General features: G+C 35.3%; 1 protein-coding gene across 1 annotated transcript; it reads left to right on the forward strand.

Annotated features, from left to right (window-relative positions):
- The first annotated feature begins 1959 nt into the window (after positions 1 to 1959).
- Positions 1960 to 9841, forward strand: LOC132627528 (uncharacterized). The gene is made up of 6 exons (XM_060342923.1): positions 1960 to 2515; positions 2606 to 2729; positions 3005 to 3146; positions 5264 to 5297; positions 5417 to 5720; positions 9318 to 9841. The coding sequence occupies exons 1-6, from the start codon at positions 2333 to 2335 to the stop codon at positions 9392 to 9394; spliced, it is 864 nt and encodes a 287-aa protein (XP_060198906.1). The 5' UTR covers positions 1960 to 2332; the 3' UTR covers positions 9395 to 9841.
- Positions 9842 to 17128: the final 7287 nt, after the last annotated feature.

Below are 17128 nucleotides of genomic sequence, written 5' to 3' on the forward strand. Positions count from 1 at the left end.
CTTAGTGTTTTTTCCATACTTTGACCAACGATTAGTCGTGTGTCAAGGCTCCGAAACGTCAATATTTTATTTAGAACCTCATATTTTTTTCTGCGTACTATAATGTAGGCTCAATACATCAAGGATACGTAAACGTTCAGATCGTCGTTTTAGGGGTTGAAAAGGTACCCGAAGTAAGTTTTGTTTAAGATTTAAGAGTTTTATTTTTTAAGGTTTTGATTTAAGCGTGTTATTTTTTAATCAAGACATAACTTTATTTTGAATATAAATATAATTCTAAAAAATATAGGGAGAAAAGCTAGTTGTAAAGTGGTCAAACTTTAGATGGTCATAACTTTGAGCTCGGATGTCCGATTTACGCGTTTTTTTTTTTTTAACTTACGTAGTTTTTCGAGATCTATGCGGACAAACGCCGCAAGGCGGTTTGGCCGAGCCGATTTTAAAAAAAACACCTTTATCCCATTCAATTTCAAATTGTCCCCCAAATTGACCTGAAATTTTCAGTTTTATTTACCTATAAGATGATAATACGCAATAGATTTCAACGTAAAAATCCCGGGGTAATGTAGCTGTGAATGTCAAATTCATTTCTGCGGTTTCAATTTATGAAAATAAAGCTGACTAATTTTCTCGACATATAAAGTTGACTAAAATAACTTTACAGTCAAATACTAAGTTTTTTCAAACAAAACTTATTTCGGGCACCTTTTCAACCCCTAAAATGACGATCCGAACGTATACGTATCCTTGATGTATTGAGCCTACATTATTATACACAGAAAAAAAATCAGGTTCTATATAAAATATTGACGTTTTGGAGTCTTGACACACGACTAATCGTTGGTCAAAGTATGAAAAAACACACTAAGTATTGCCAAAAAACAAAAATTGCCAATTTTTTTTTTTAGTGCTCGCTATTTTACTGCGCTATACAAACAAAAAAAATATATTCTTTAGCGCAGTAAAATACCGAGCTAAAGCAGTTAAAAACCTTTTGGCAACGGCTTTATTTTCAATAAATCTAAATCCTAAAAATAAAAAAACCTTAAGCTAATGACAACAAGTCTTCAAACAAAAATGGACGTCTATGTATATAGAACACTTAAACCTAAAGTTTACAAATAAAGCTTACTTCAGGCATCTTTTCAACCCTTAAAATGACGATCCGAACGCTTACGTATCCTTGATGTATTAAGCCTACATTATTGTACGCAGAAAAAAATATCAGGTTCTATACAAAATATTGATGTTTCGGAGTTTTGACACACAACTAATCATTGGTCAAAGTATGGAAAAAAACACTAAGTATTGCAAAAAATAAAGTTGGCCAATTTTTTTTTTTTTTTTTTTGTACTGTTTCTATAACGCAGTATTTTACTGCGTTATAGATTTTTTTTTTAACTGCTTCTATAACGCAGTAAAATACTGCGCTAAAGCAGTTAACGACTCCGTCTCCGTGAACTGCTTTAGCGCAGTAAATTACTGCGCTAAAGGTAGTTTTGTACCATTTTTTTTGTTGGGGTATTTTGATTCAAAGTGATTTTTTTGAGGACATTTTGGTTCCGGACTCCAAAACCATTAACCCTAACCCCCCCCCCCCCCCCCTTCCTCCCCACAACACCTCATTGCGGAGCCAGAATTTATACTAAGGGGTTTAAAAATATAAAGAGAAATCGAGGGAGTTCAACATCTACTATATACACAAAAAAATAATTTTAACTTTGTATATACTGTGTAATTTTTCGCCGAAGGCGTTCGGATGATCCCTGGGCCCATCCTAGCTCCGCCCTACTCACCCCCAATCCTCTATAGAGGCGGAATCACAATTTTTAATTTATGAGTTTTGAATTACTAATTTATTTTGCTTATTGAACTCTAAGAAAATTATTTATACCCATTGACTGAATTTTTCGAAGCAAATACAAAATCTAAATCAATACTATTAAATTATATCGAACTCGTAACTCACATTGTTCCTCCCCGCCCCTGCCTTATAGTTTGCCGCTGTCGAATCCCCGTCTTATCAAAACATTTTATTTGTTAAACACAGAAGCAATAATTTATAAACATTTCCCACTAAGCTATATCTGTTCTTTCCCACCCTTTTTCTCTCTCCATGATCTTTTTCTGCTACAAGAAGACTTAGAGAAAGGGAGAGAGAAAAAAAAGAAAGCTAGCAAAGGAAACAAACATTACAAGAGAAAAGAAGAACAAGGTACAACGCATATAGCATTGTTAACGGAGCCCCCTAGCCATTCGATTTTTTTGTGAATGGTAACACATTATTTTCTTCCTTAAACGACAAGTCTATAGTTGAAAGTTTTTAGATGCTATGGCTTATCAACATTATCGATCATCCTTTGGGGACACAACTTACACAAAAGTCTTCGTTGGAGGACTGGCTTGGGAGACCCCAACGGATAAAATGCGACATTATTTCGAGCAATTCGGAGAGATTCTTGAAGCCGTTATCATAACGGACAAGAGCACCGGAAAATCTAAAGGATATGGTTTCGTAAGTTAATTAATTCTTCTTCTTGTCTTTCGCATTATGTTTTTTTTAGCTAGCCTCTCATTTTTAATTTTGTGTTTTGGACATTTACAGGTAACTTATCGTGATCCGGATTCTGCAAGAAGGGCTTGTGAGAACCCGAATCCAGTAATTGATGGAAGGAGAGCTAACTGTAACATCGCTTCTCTTGGACGGCCTCGTCCTTCACCACCTCGAGGTACTCTACCTTTCTGTTTGATTGTTCATTTGACTAGTCAAACTTCATTTCTCGATAATCGCACCACCATATACTCAGATGAAATAAAAAACCTATCTCGATTTTAATTCATGTAGCATACTTTGACTTTGTACAAAACTTAACTAAAAAAGAGAAATATAATGCTGTCTTTTTAGAAATCTATGTTCTTCTTGAAACAAACTTAAAAGAATCTAATATCAAATAAATTAAAACGATGAGGGTAAACATTAATTATATTATTATTATTATTATAGGTAGGGAACAAGGAGGGAATCCTTACCAAGGTGGAGGAATACCACAAGGACCATCATCATCATCTTATAGTGGGGTGGCAGCAGCAACACCATTGCCACTAGCTCCACCACCTGCAACTCCTATGATATATTCACCATATGGGTAAGTGAATTAATTTGGTTATTATTATTATTATTATTATTATTATTATTATTTTTGCAATTTATTGATTGATTGTGAGTCCATGCTATTAAATGAGAAAAAAAAATGGTCCATCATCTGATGATATATTGCATAAGGAAAAAGATGTGTGATAAAATGGCAGGTATTTGCCAGTGGTATAACAACTAAAACCTCTCAATATTGATGTTGTCGTTATATGTCTTGATATAATCATACAACTGGAAATAAATATTTATTCAAAATATATCATCTAGTAATTTTATTCAATGCAGGTTGGTATAGGCAGATCAATAATAAATAAATTGATAAATGGTAACTGCTATGAAATGAGTTGTCAGTGCAGACAACGTGTAATGCTTTTCCTTTCCGTGTCGTTAATATTGGACTTTGGCTCGTCTAAACTTAAGGAAATTCCAATTAACCTTGCTTTTCTCCTTTTGTTTCCCGAAAAATCAGAGATGAATATGATGCTTTGTCCACAGCCATTTTGACAGACTTTAAATCTTCTTCCTTTTGACTTTCATGATTTCTAATCAAATATATTTTTTCTTCGTATTTTATTTTATTTTATTTTATTTCGACACCTTTTCCTCTCCTATTTCACATTTTCTTGCAATATATTTTTGTCACTTTATTTGGTTGGTCAATAAATTTTAGTGACCCGACCATCTTTGCATGCCAACGAACTTGTTGGCGATGCTTCGATACTCTCACAAATGATGGGCAAATGGTTTTGTTTACTCTCGATAAATCTCTCTCCTCTCTCTCTCTCTCCCTCTTACTGTGACACAAAAAGGCTGAACAAACCTTGGGCTTTTGATCAATTTTGCTTGTACTTTGAACAAGGCGTGAATGATATATGTATTTGTATAATTGTATAAGTATAGTACTGTAGCACAAGTGGAAGAAAGCAACCAGCAATATTATACCACTTACATATGAAATCTGACAATGCACATTGCACTCTTTCAATAACCCACTCCTCATCAGGCCATTCCAAATAGCTTGCTTTTAATCATCACTATGAATGGCTGAATTTTATCTGTGTCTTTTCTAATTAGATTTTATTCACCTATGGCAAACATTATTTTCGCTATACCTATCATCCGTAAACCATAACTACATTTTTTTGAAATGCGACTACTATATAATATATCCATGTGTAGCTACCTAAAATATGTCAAACTATACAGTAGGCTGTTGTATCTATGTACACGTACTTCCAACATTTACTACAAGGGGTGCTTGTCGCTCCATTGTTTTGTCTCACTTAACATGTAACACGTCGTGAGAACATACCGTTTATAGAGTACCGTTTACATGAAAGCTACTTGCACTAGTTCCGTAACAGTTTCATATATAATACTATTGATTTTAAACATGTTAATTTAAAGAGTTTGCAATGTTATGCATATTGGTGTACGGGTTTTTTTTTTCTCCGAAGATAAATTACTTAGAAAAATATTTTCTAGTATTTGATTGGCGAGTGTGAAAATTGTATTTGGAAAAAATATTTCTTTAAAGATTGACAATAATGTTAGCATATTGAATAATCTTCTAATGAAAATTTTGAATATTAAAGCCTGGTCATAATATCTTACTTACTATTGATAGGAGCAGTGTTGAAATAATTTTGAAAGAACATGACTTTCGCTAGAAAAGTATCCCACCTTCTTTGCCGGAAAATGTTTTCTAAGGGAAATGTCGTCTAATCAAACATCAGAAGAAATGGGAAGAAAGAGTTTTTGGCCCTTTATAAAAAAAAATTCTTAGTTTTATGATTTTTTTGCAAGAGATCTTCATTTTTTACACGATCTGGAAAACACATATAAGAGATTTGAAAAAATCATTTTTCGTCTATTCAAATTGTAAGAGGCCAAGATATCTTATTTCCTCGAAAAAAATGACTTATTTTCTTGGTAATTTTTTGGAAAAATATTTTCCATCTTACCAAATCATGCATTCTGACTTTAAATGAGACGCTCATCTTCATTTTTGCTTTCTGCGATTTCTCCTTAAGAAGTTTTTATACAGTACTTGTCTACCCCTTACCAAGAAATTATTAAATATAATCATTGCTTTTAAACATTCTGCAGGTATGCAACCTATCCTCCTGATTATTACCATCAAGTTAGTAACATCTTCTCTTGGTCTTTCAATATTTCAAATTTTCCTTATTCACATTCAAAATAAATTAGAAAAAGAAGACAGTAAAATTGAAAATGACAAGAGTTTTCATGAATGAACAGGGAATGTACAACCCAGGGACGTACCAGCAAGCAGCAGCAGCACAGTATTATCAACAAATGTATGGCAGTTCCTCACCATCTCCATATTATTACGGATATTCCATGCAAGGATCAAGGGGAACATTTCCTGCACAACGCTTTCAAGGACCAGCTACTACTTCTTATCTTTATTATCCAACTACTACTACTCATCACTTGCCCGCCGATGCTGCTGCTGCTGCTTTTACTCCTCCTCCTCCGCCTCTACTCCAACACCCTCCTCCTTCGGGTGCCACAAGGCTTCAATTTCCTTCTCCCACTACTGGTAAGTATTCTCTATATATAATTCTCCAGCTTTGAATACCAATAGGCATGCATGCAGGATGTGGTTTAATTTTCATATACACTGCTACCTACGATCAGATTAAACTTATATATACTGATAGTGTAAAGAGTAATGTTTATGCTATCGACATATATGTCGTTTTAACATGTTATAGCAAGGAACCTACTTTACTTCTATGGTACTAATCATATATGTTATGGTCGTTTATCTGTAGTTATCTATTTGATGACATGATAACATAAAAAATTATCTTAATGTAAGGTGTATAGGAGTTAAACTTTTTCAGATAACTGATCAGGGGGGTAAAGACACTATCAAATAGCCAAGTTGACGGGGTATTTAGGACTACTGATAATTTGGATGGTATCTAAATAAAATGCGTCAAGTTTAGGGGAGTCTTTAGCTAATCTGCCGTAAGATAGCATTTAATATGTTAGGAAACCACATAAGAAGCTTAAGTTGCAGAACAAATCAAACAAGATATGCTACATATATTAGATGTATGAAAGATGCATAGTAATTATATCTTTCTTATGACGCTGCTATCCTGGTTAGCTCGCATACACCTTGACTTTTTCATCGGTTATCTGTTATCTCCCACCAGCACACGTACCGTGTAATACAACCACTAAGGTTTAACAGATTAAAAAATAACCTACTCCCTCCGTCCCAATTTATGTGGCACTTTTTCGCTTTTCGAGAGTCAATTTGACTATAGTTTGAAGCTAAATTGGATTAAATTAACTCGATATTTTAACATTAAAATTTATATATTAGAACATTACATGAAAAGTACTATAAGTTGCAACTTTTCTCATTTCAATTCGGTGAAAAAATTCTACTCTCCCAACCCAATTTATGTGATACACTTTACTTTTTAGTCCAAAAAAGAATAATACATTTCCTTATTTGACAACAATTTAACTTTAAACTTTATCTTCTTTCTCAAAAAAATTTAAAACTTTACCTTTTTACGCATAACGAGATGATTTATAACCACACAAATACCTTTGGCTTGTTTTAGACTACAAGATTCAAAAGTTTTCCTTTATTTCTTAAACTCCAAGCCCAGTCAAACTATATCACATAAATTGGGACGGAGGAAGTATCTTAAAATGTTGGTCAAAGTTCATGCGATTTGAATCTCGAAAAGCGAAAAATACCACATAAATTGGGACAGAGGGAGATATATTTTTTTGGCTCCAGTGAAATATGAATGTGAGACCTTATAATTCTCCACCATTTCATGGACTACTTAAACTATATCCTTAGGATGCACAAAGATTATACTTTTAATGGCCAGATTTATTATTATAGTTTGTTATAGTTGTAAGTATATAAAATTTATGTGAAATAAATATGAAAAGGTATTAGAGTAAAGAAAGAGGCTGGGGCAGGGATCCATGTGGGGAAGGCTAGCCATGTGCATGAGCTGTCTGGGCAAAGGCAGTGATGCATCAATGGGTCAAATGAAAAATCATATGCCAGGGAGGCATGTGTGTATTTGCTTCTGTTGAGGGTAAAATAATAGTAACTGCATGTGAATATGGTCAAACAATCTAGGACTAGATATAATGGATGGTTCTGAATAGGCAGTGAATCAAGTGGCTGAATGAATACATATGAATTATCCCCCATTATCCCTATGTAAAACATTATGCTTTTTTTGGTACAACATGTAACTAGTCATCTGTTGTTTCTTTCGGTGCCTGTCCTCATTTAGGAGATTCAATGGGGGCCTTTTCTTTCCTTTCGTTTATGCTGTGGTTGACAAGATTGATTAGTATTTAATTCTGAAAGACTTGCATTTTTATCCTTTCCAAAAAAAAAAAAAAAATTAAACATGTGCGTGGGAAGACTAGAACATGCTTCAGAACTCTTAGCCGAACTATGTCAACGAACATATATGAGTTAAGTGGTAGTAATAATTAGTAGGTTGCAACTTCAATTAATAGGTTACATATCAGTAACATGTTTCAAACATTGCCATGGACCGCTGGTGCACCTATTGACATTATATTTAGCAGCTGTTAGGCACTTAGGAGTTAGGATAATTGAGTGACCTAAGAGATAAGACATACTTAGATTAGAGCTGAACTCCTGAAGGTTTAAAATTCAAATATATTGCTGTATAGTATGTGTAATCCCACATTCAGCGGGATAGGATTAGCATAGCTCACATATAAGAGTCCTACTTGGATTCAACAGTGCTGTAACAAACCTGTTCTGTTGAAGGAAAGAAAATTTAGATACTTTGTTATATAATGTTTGGACATTGATGGGCAAAATTAGGAAGTAAAATGCTACTACCTCTCTATAACGGCATCTGCATTTAACAACACCTCTTTATAATAGCCAAATTTTTTTGGAACCGATTTTTTATGTTATATTTTACTTCTCTATAACAACATTTCACCTATAACAGCAACAACCAACTTTATAACAGTACGCTCTTTGTAAAATTACCCCATATAACAACTTTTTTTTTTTTTTGGGTAATATAATAATTAACCATCTTTATAAAAATAGAATATCTATGATTACTAATAATAAGTGTAAAGATTTTGACAAAATATTTGATCATTTAATACACTATTTATGACAAAAATATCACATATATATTCCTAATTTCATCATTAAAATTTTTTCCTTCGTTATACAAAGTGTGATTAAGCTTAGAATTTGGGAATTAAAAATGAAAAATTAGATTCTATGCATCTTTTTTGTCTATAACAACGAAATATTATTCAAATGTTAATGCTATTATAGGTGTATAACAGTCACTCTATATAACAACCAAAAAATTTTGGACCCAAAGACCCTATTATAGAAAGGTTTGACTGTAATAGGTTGGTGCATCAGTAAATGATATATGCCAGTTTATTACAGACCATAGATTGGGATTCGAAATTTACTTTCCTATTTGGTATTCTTTTTCCTGCAATTTCCAGCTGTAGCTATTAAGAATTAAGATGAAATTAATGCAAATACAACTTACTCCGTGTAGACTCTGTAGGTAATTACAGCAAGATCACTGTTTTTGCTTTATCAATCACAACTGCATCAAGATAGAAATGATGACATAATATTCTCTTACACAATGTATGCAGATATTGAAAAGATCTTTTACATGATCATAATTTAACATGTTATAGTTAGTTAGTTATCATTTCTATCTACGAATTAGCTCATTTGGCAGTATTTGATTGGACATGTTAGGAAAGAATGAGATATTTTTGAAGCTTATAATCTTAGATATGCTATGAGATATTTGTGACTATAAAAACATACCAAGGTAAAATATGAATTTCGAAATATCAACAAACAAGAACAACATACCCAATATAATTCCACAAGTGGGATCTAAGGAGTATAGGGTATATGCATACCTTAACCCTTCCTTGAAAGGTAGAAAGACCGTAGTCTAATAAGAAAATACTGCCACAGAAAATAAAATAGATAAATTTTATCATCAAAGTTTTACTTATACTTATTTATGTAAATAATTACTCACACAACTTGAGTCCCTCTGTTATTGATTTATTGATGATATTTTTGTACCATTGTTACTGGCAGAATCACAAATTCCACAGCAGACCTCGGCAGAAACAACAGAAGTTGGGCCTGTGAATACACAGAGTCCAAATACTTGAGAAGAGAGTACAAGCCCATTATCATCAAAGCATATTTATCAGTCAGTCATGCATGGTGAAAATAAATAAAAAAAATTGTACAATCTTTAACAAACAAATTAATTAACGATGTCTTCTCAACAATCTCAATGACTTTACTCTATTTCAAAAGTTTATCCATAATTTTTCTTTAGTCCGTGCTTAATTATGCATCCAGAGTAAGATTGATTTCAACAACAATGGCTGATAAAGATCGACTACTCAGAGATACATGGCCACTTCATCCTTTATTTTCTTTCCTTTTTTTTTCTCCTTATTTCTTTTTCCTTTTAAAAAGGGAAAATATTTCAATTGTTGTTCATTTATTTATTTTTCATTTTACTAAACATCGTTTATTACTGTATCAACAGTAGGACGGAAATATTAAGCCCTCAATAACGAATTATGACATATTTACCACTTTTTAAATTTGTTCCATTATATTCTTTATTTGATTTTGCGTATGTGTAGTTGTCTAGAAGTAATAATAATGTATATCGGTTTATTATTTCTTTATTTTCTTGTTTTGTTTAAAGGTTGGAATCACCGTAAATCATAAGCAGCTGACCTGCCTGACCGATATTATTTACGGAGCTCTATAATTAATAATTGAACAGTACCTTACTCAATTTAACTTATCATCAGTGTTTGCTCTTTGAAGGAATATTTAATGTATTTTAGAAATGCTCTTGATATATACTTTCAGGTTAAATTTCATGAATGGTTCACTTAACTATTATTTTTTGAAAGTGCAGGAGGGGGGGGGGGGGGGGGGGGTGAATTGTTAAAATTTTTCGATCTGTTAGTCGACTACCTACTCAGTGAATACTAAAGTAAGGTGCAGAAAATAAATGACACGTATTTTATACTAGTTCAGATTCAATGTGAATCCTAGTCCTGTCCCCTTGGGTTGCAAGGGTGATCTCTGCAGCTCTTTAATAAGGTTTGGTACAATGAAGACTTTGAATGAAGTTCCTACGTCTACACTCAAAACACTCTTATTCTTTTTGATACAAAGCCTCACAAACTATAACTCTCCTTTCTCTCTTATTACACTATGAATCACTCAGACTAACAATGTTTATTTGAAAGTAAAGCAGAGCAATGGAGGTAATGAGACAGTTGCATAAATCTTGCGTTTGTGGAGCAGCCCTTTTTATAGTGTTTTAGGCTCTTCACGCAGAGAGATCAACCCAAGGGATTTGATCCCTGGAAATAAAATCAGAGATCCTATTTCCAAGAATAAGACTGAGCTTTTTACTGCTTTCCTTGTGCGTTGAGGCAGCAGCAGATTTATTAACCTTCATGAGATATGCCTTTGATGCTTTGCCTTCTTGAAACGATTTGATGCTGCTGGCAGATATCTTTTCCTTTCTTGAAGGATTTTATACGGCTGAAGATTACAGCTGTTTGCACCGTTAGGGCTGGGAAGCTGTTACATCCGGTATTTTTGTATATTCGAAAAGTTTGAGATAACTTGACTTATAATGAATAAGGTCATATTTAGACTTTACTTGGTATGACTGTGTCGGTACATTTTTCGTACTGACCCCCGGTTCTTCGGGGGCTGCGTTGCATGCCCGCAGGTACAGACGCACCTGAAGATACGCCGCCAGTCTAGGGCTCAAATTCTGCTATTTTGAAGAGCTCCTTTGTTCCGGAGCGTGTACTTTTGGTATATATCTTCTGTCTTCTGTATATTCTGTATGTATGGCAACTCCGGGTACGGCGGGGCCCTGTCCCGTCATATGACTCTGTATATCTGTTAGAGGCCTGTAGATATGTTTGTGGGTTAGGGTCTTTCTGTACGGATGTGTGTATATGTTGTGTTTGGGGCGACCCCATTCGCCGCGGCGGCCGGTCCGCATATGTTTATATATTGCTTTGTTGGCCGGTGTGGCCTTTGTTGGTATTTTCTGTGCGCAGGGTTATTTTGGATAGTATGTAAAACAAAGGAAACTCTGCCAAAATTTTTCTGGAAATTATCTAAATTTGAAATATAGCATTGACGGCTTCTGTTTTATACTTGAATGTGTTTGATAACAGTTGAGATAGCGTTGGATAGATGTGTTTGGGTGCCCATATCGGGTACTTGTCACAGCCTATATGCTTTCATAACGTATTTTCTCATATCCCACACAGTCACTGGGCCAAGAATTATATTCCAGTAACAGATAAATGCCTTTCGCTATTTCACGGACGTTATGTCTCTTCTTCCCTTCCTTCAAAGCTTTTCAACATTATAATTAATATCACTTCTTGTCACACCCCTCGGTTCCTTACCACATTATCATAATCTCACGTCATACCAAACAAATTCATAACTGGGATCGGACGCACAGGAGCGTATCGGACTGATTCGTAATCGGAGGCAAACGTACTAAACTATGGCGGACGGATTCGTAGTTAAAGTCAGATGCATGGGAGGCTATCAGACAGATCCGAGATCAGAGTCAGACGTACAGAGATGTATCAGAAAGATTCATAATCGGAGTCAGTAATGTGAAGAATTACTCCATCATTTTGGTAAAGAATCCATATCGGAAAGTCAACAAAGGACGATTATAAAAAGAACCCTCCCGAAGTAGTAAGACGCCCCATGAGGTCAATTTAACATTCGAGGACGAATGTTTTAAAGGGGGGGAGGATGTTACATCCGGTATTTTTGTATATTCGAAAAGTTTGAGATAACTTGACTTGTAATGAATAAGGTCATATTTAGACTTTACTTGGTATGACTGTGTCGGTACATTTTTCGTACTGACCCCCGGTTCTTCGGGGGCTGCGTTACATGCCCGCAGGTACAGACGCACCTGAAGATACGCCGCCAGTATAGGGCTCAGATTCTGCTATTTTGAAGAGCTCCTTTGTTCCGGAGCGTGTACTTTTGGTATATATCTTCTGTCTTCTGTATATTCTGTATGTATGGCAACTCCGGGTATGGCGGGGCCCTGTCCAGTCATATGACTCTGTATGTCTGTTAGAGGCCTGTAGATATGTTTGTGGGTTAGGGTCTTTCTGTACGGATGTGTGTATATGTTGTGTTTGGGGCGACCCCATTCGCCGCGGCGGCCGGTCCGCATATGTTTATATATTGCTTTGTTGGCCGGTGTGGCCTTTGTTGGTATTTTCTGTGCGCAGGGTTATTTTGGATAGTATGTAAAACAAAGGAAACTCTGCCAAAATTTTTCTGGAAATTATCTAAATTTGAAATATAGCCTTGACGGCTTCTGCTTTATACTTGAATGCGTTTGATAACAGTTGAGATAGCGTTGGATAGATGTATTTGGGTGCCCAGATCGGGTACTAGTCACGGCCTACGGGGTTGGGTCGTGACAGAAGCCATTTGTCGAGTGAGCCCTAGCTCGTTGGGCTGTTCTGTGGGCTTCCAATTTGTTGGGCTGTTTTGTGGGCTCACATATATTCCTTGTGTGATTTAATTACTATACCTGCACAAGTAAAATTGTCATCATAAAAACTTGACACTAACAATCTCCCCCTTTTTGAGGATGACAATTCTAGACAAAGTGTAGTCAACTTCCCTGTAACGGATGCTCCCCCTGAATAGGTGGAGGCTCCCCCTGACTAGTTGACTAGTCCTTGTAGGCTCCCCCTGAGCAGTTGACTGTCCTTCTCCCCCTTTGGCATCACTAAAAAAAAACAACACAACAAAACAAAAGCAAAAGCAAAGAACCAGCAAACAAACAACACAACAAAACAGGCTAAACCAAGGAACAAATAGCAAAGAACAAATAGCAACTAGCAGCACAACCAAGCACAAGTCCCACAAAAACATTGTTTAAACAGTTCAAAAAAAAGACCACTAAAAACTATTCCTGACGGCGGAAGACTGGACGACGAAGAAAGTAGGCTAATGTATTCACAATAGCATCCTTCATTTCCGTCAATGGGGTAGTAAGACGTTCAGGCATGGCGGCAACACTGGCTTGAAGCTTGGTGGACAGTTTGACCGCTTCCTTAATAACAGCATCCAGTTTCTGCCTCAGCTTAGAGACATCAGCACCTGTTTCCTTAGTCACATCACGAATCTTCTCTACTTGAAACAATGTGGATGCCATTAAGTCTTTGATGGACTCAATTTTTTCATCCATAGAAGAAAGTTTGGAGAGAAGTTCTTCATAGCATTCAGTGGAAACAACGGAGGGATCTGATTTTTTTTCTTTGGTGGAGGGACCATGCTGAGATGCCTCATAGACGTCCTTTAACAACCAGGAATCATTGCTCAAAACATATCCCATGCTACCAAACGCCCTAGAGTTGTAGCATTGCTTAACTGGAGTGACGGGATAGTCGACTAAGTCGATTTTGTGGACTTCTAGGATGTGGGAGATAAGCATACCATATGGAAGATTAGAAGGATTAGAAGCACACTCAATCATGTAATTGATAATGATGGAGGACAAATTGATTTTTTTTCTTGGACAGAAGGCAAAATGCAAAAATAGCATCACGCTGGGAGATAGTAGAGTAGGACCCAGCACGAGGAACAATGGTAGTTGCAACCATATGATCAAGCACACGAGCCTCAAACGAGATATTGGTCGGACCAATTTGAGCAGGAACAGAGGTGGAATTTGAGAGGGTTTTCTTAACATCGTCAAAAGACATTTCAAGAGATTCAGGCCAAAAGTTTTTGGGTAATTCCGAAAATCCAGAGCAGGTGCAACCAAAAATAGAGTCAAGGACAGAGCAATTTAGCACAACGTGAGTACCAAGAACCAATGTTTCAAGTTCATTAGCTTTAGAAGACCTAAGATTGGCATAGAACATACGAACAGGAATTTCATAGACATGAGGAGGGGTTTTAAAAAAGTTTTCCCATCCTTGATAGACAAATAATAGTTTAACTTTACAACTTAGAGAGAGCATAAGGTCAAGATCGACATTCCTACCAGAAACGATGGTTTTGTGCTCAAGAGACGAGAACAGTACTTGATGATTGTCATCCCAAAATTTCTTCCGAAGATCAAGAGGTTTATCACAGATTGTTTTGAGTTTCTTGGAGGAGGTGGAGCATGCAGCCTCAGAAAGGGCTCGCTTACCAAGATTACAAATGGGAGCACAGTTGGAGTCGTCAGATGAAGCAGGGTCATCGGAGATGACGGGGTCATGAGGAATAGAGAGGAGATTCTTACCCATTTCCTGAAGCCTTGAGCTTTGACGGGTGGAGGGAGTAGGGGTTTTCGCGTTTTTTGCCATTGAAGAGATGAGAGGATGGGCGGAAGGTTTGGAAGGGAAAGGTGAAGAGGAAGATGGAAAGGGTTTATGGGGATACGGAAAAACAAAAGGTTTTATGGAAAAGGTAAAAAGTAAACATGGGAAGATGGAATGTCATAAATATGATGAGAATACAATTTATGGCAAAGATTTGAGTAGCCGAAAATTTGGCACGGGTTGTTAAAATTTTAGACAGATTATCAATAATTCCTAAAGAGCTTCTTAGCATGTAGAAACTTTCCTCAAGAAGGGGTTTAGTAAAAATATCAGCCAACTGGTTTTCACTGTTAACAAAAACTATTTCAAAATCTCCCTGAGCAACATGACTTCTGATAAAATGATGCTTAATATCTATATTCTTGGCCCTAGAATGATGCACAGGATTTTTGGATAGACAGATAGCACTCGAATTATCACAGAAAATTTTTACAGGTTTAAAAAACAAGTCATAATCACTTAGTTGATAAGACATCCAAATTAGTTGTGTGGAACATTGACCAACAACTATATATTCAGCCTCAGTAGTAGATAGAGAGACCGATCCCTGTTTTTTGCTATTCCAGGAAATAAGAGATTTTCCTAGAAGCTGGCAAGTACCACTGGTACTTTTTCTATCATCTTTATCACCTGCAAAGTCTACATCTGAAAAACCTTCAAGCGTAAGTGGTGTTAGGATACCATAAACCATAGTTAGTTGTTCCATGAAGATATCTAATGATACGTTTAACAACAGTAAGATTAAATTCCTTTAGAGCAGCTTGGAATCTAGCACACCTGCACACACTAAACATAATATCTGGTCGACTAGCAGTTAGATAAAGTAGTGATCCAATCATACCGCGATACTTGGTTTCATCAACTGGTTTTCCTTTTTCATCCTTATCAAGAGAGCAAGTAGGACTCATGGGAGTTCCCATAGCTTTTGAGTCAGACATCCCAAATTTTTTGACAAGTTCTTTAGCATACTTAGCTTGACATATAACTATTCCAGTGTCAGTTTGATGGATTTGTAGTCCCAAGAAGAATTTTAATTCTCCCATCATACTCATTTCGAACTCGTTTTGCATAAGATCAGAAAACTCCTTGCACATAGAGGGGTTAGAGCTTCCAAAAATAATATCATCAACATATATTTGTATAATAAAATTTCCTAAGGAGGATCGTTTAATGAAAAGAGTTGTATCGATCTTTCCTCGAAAAAATCCATGACTTACCAAGAAGGAGCTTAAGCGATCATACCATGCCCTAGGTGCTTGTTTAAGACCATATAAGGCTTAACTTAATTTAAAAACGTGATAGGGAAATTTTAAGTTTTCAAAACCTGGCGGCTGTTTGACGTACACTTCTTCTTCAATGAACCCATTTAAGAAAGCGCTTTTGACATCTATTTGAAAAAGTTTGAATTTTTTAAAAGAAGCATATGCAAGCAAAATTCTAATGGATTTCAACCTGGCAACAGGAGCAAAAGTTTCATCATAGTCAACACCTTCCTGTTGTGAATATCCTTGAGCAACGAGTCGGGCTTTGTTTCTAACTACTTCTCCAGCCTCATTTAGCTTGTTTCCATATACCCATTTTGTGCCAATTGTTATACCCCATTTTAACCGGGTTGAAGCGGAGTACAACATATTGGAGATTCCTAAATTGTTTGTTTTAAGGAGTCGCCACCTAATTATTTATGGTGAATTAGGACACCTAATTTTTATTAAAGTCATGTTTAAAGTTAGCTGCGTTTAAGGTCTGCGAAACTTAAGATTATAGGTAAGGGTTCAATTAGTCTAAAGGGAAGGTATTAGGCATCCTTTAAGACCCATTAACAATAGTTAACCGACCGGACTTATGATTAGTTAGGCTAAGTGCAAATATTATAGAAAGAAAGGAAATAGCTTTGTAAGGATTGCTCAAGTTATAAATAGAAATAGAATGTTATTCAAAGTAACACTTGTAGAAAAGTAATAGTTGCATAAAAGAGTTTAGTTACAAATAAATTAAAAGAAAACGAGATGTGTAATGTTTTTATGTATTTGGAGAAAGTAAATTATGCCGATTAATAAATTTAGAACAGTCGTTTGTAAGATTAATATTAATAAACTTTTTAAAGGGTTTTATAGAAAGCAGTATTAGTTCAAGGTAAATTATGTTATAGAAAAAATACCAATTCAATATAAACTATGTAAATGTTGTTTCAACCAATACGTGATTCAAATGTTGGAAAGGAATTAAAGTGGAATAGTGACCCGTTGAAACTAGTTTGCCTCTTTTTTTTAAAATAAGCTAACGTTAGTGTAAAATTTATGACATTTTAAAACTTATAAGTAAGTATAAATTATAATTCTTTTAGCCAAAATATGTAGTCATGCTATTTGAAAATCAATTACTCAAATAAATGTTGTAGATAATACCATAAATAGTTTAGAACATAAATGGAAATGAATGTAATTTGTGGAATTAACTACCCATTACTAAACTAAAACCCTT

The sequence above is a fragment of the Lycium barbarum genome, chromosome 2 (assembly GCF_019175385.1).
Source record: "Lycium barbarum isolate Lr01 chromosome 2, ASM1917538v2, whole genome shotgun sequence".
NCBI classification, from domain to species: domain Eukaryota; kingdom Viridiplantae; phylum Streptophyta; class Magnoliopsida; order Solanales; family Solanaceae; genus Lycium; species Lycium barbarum.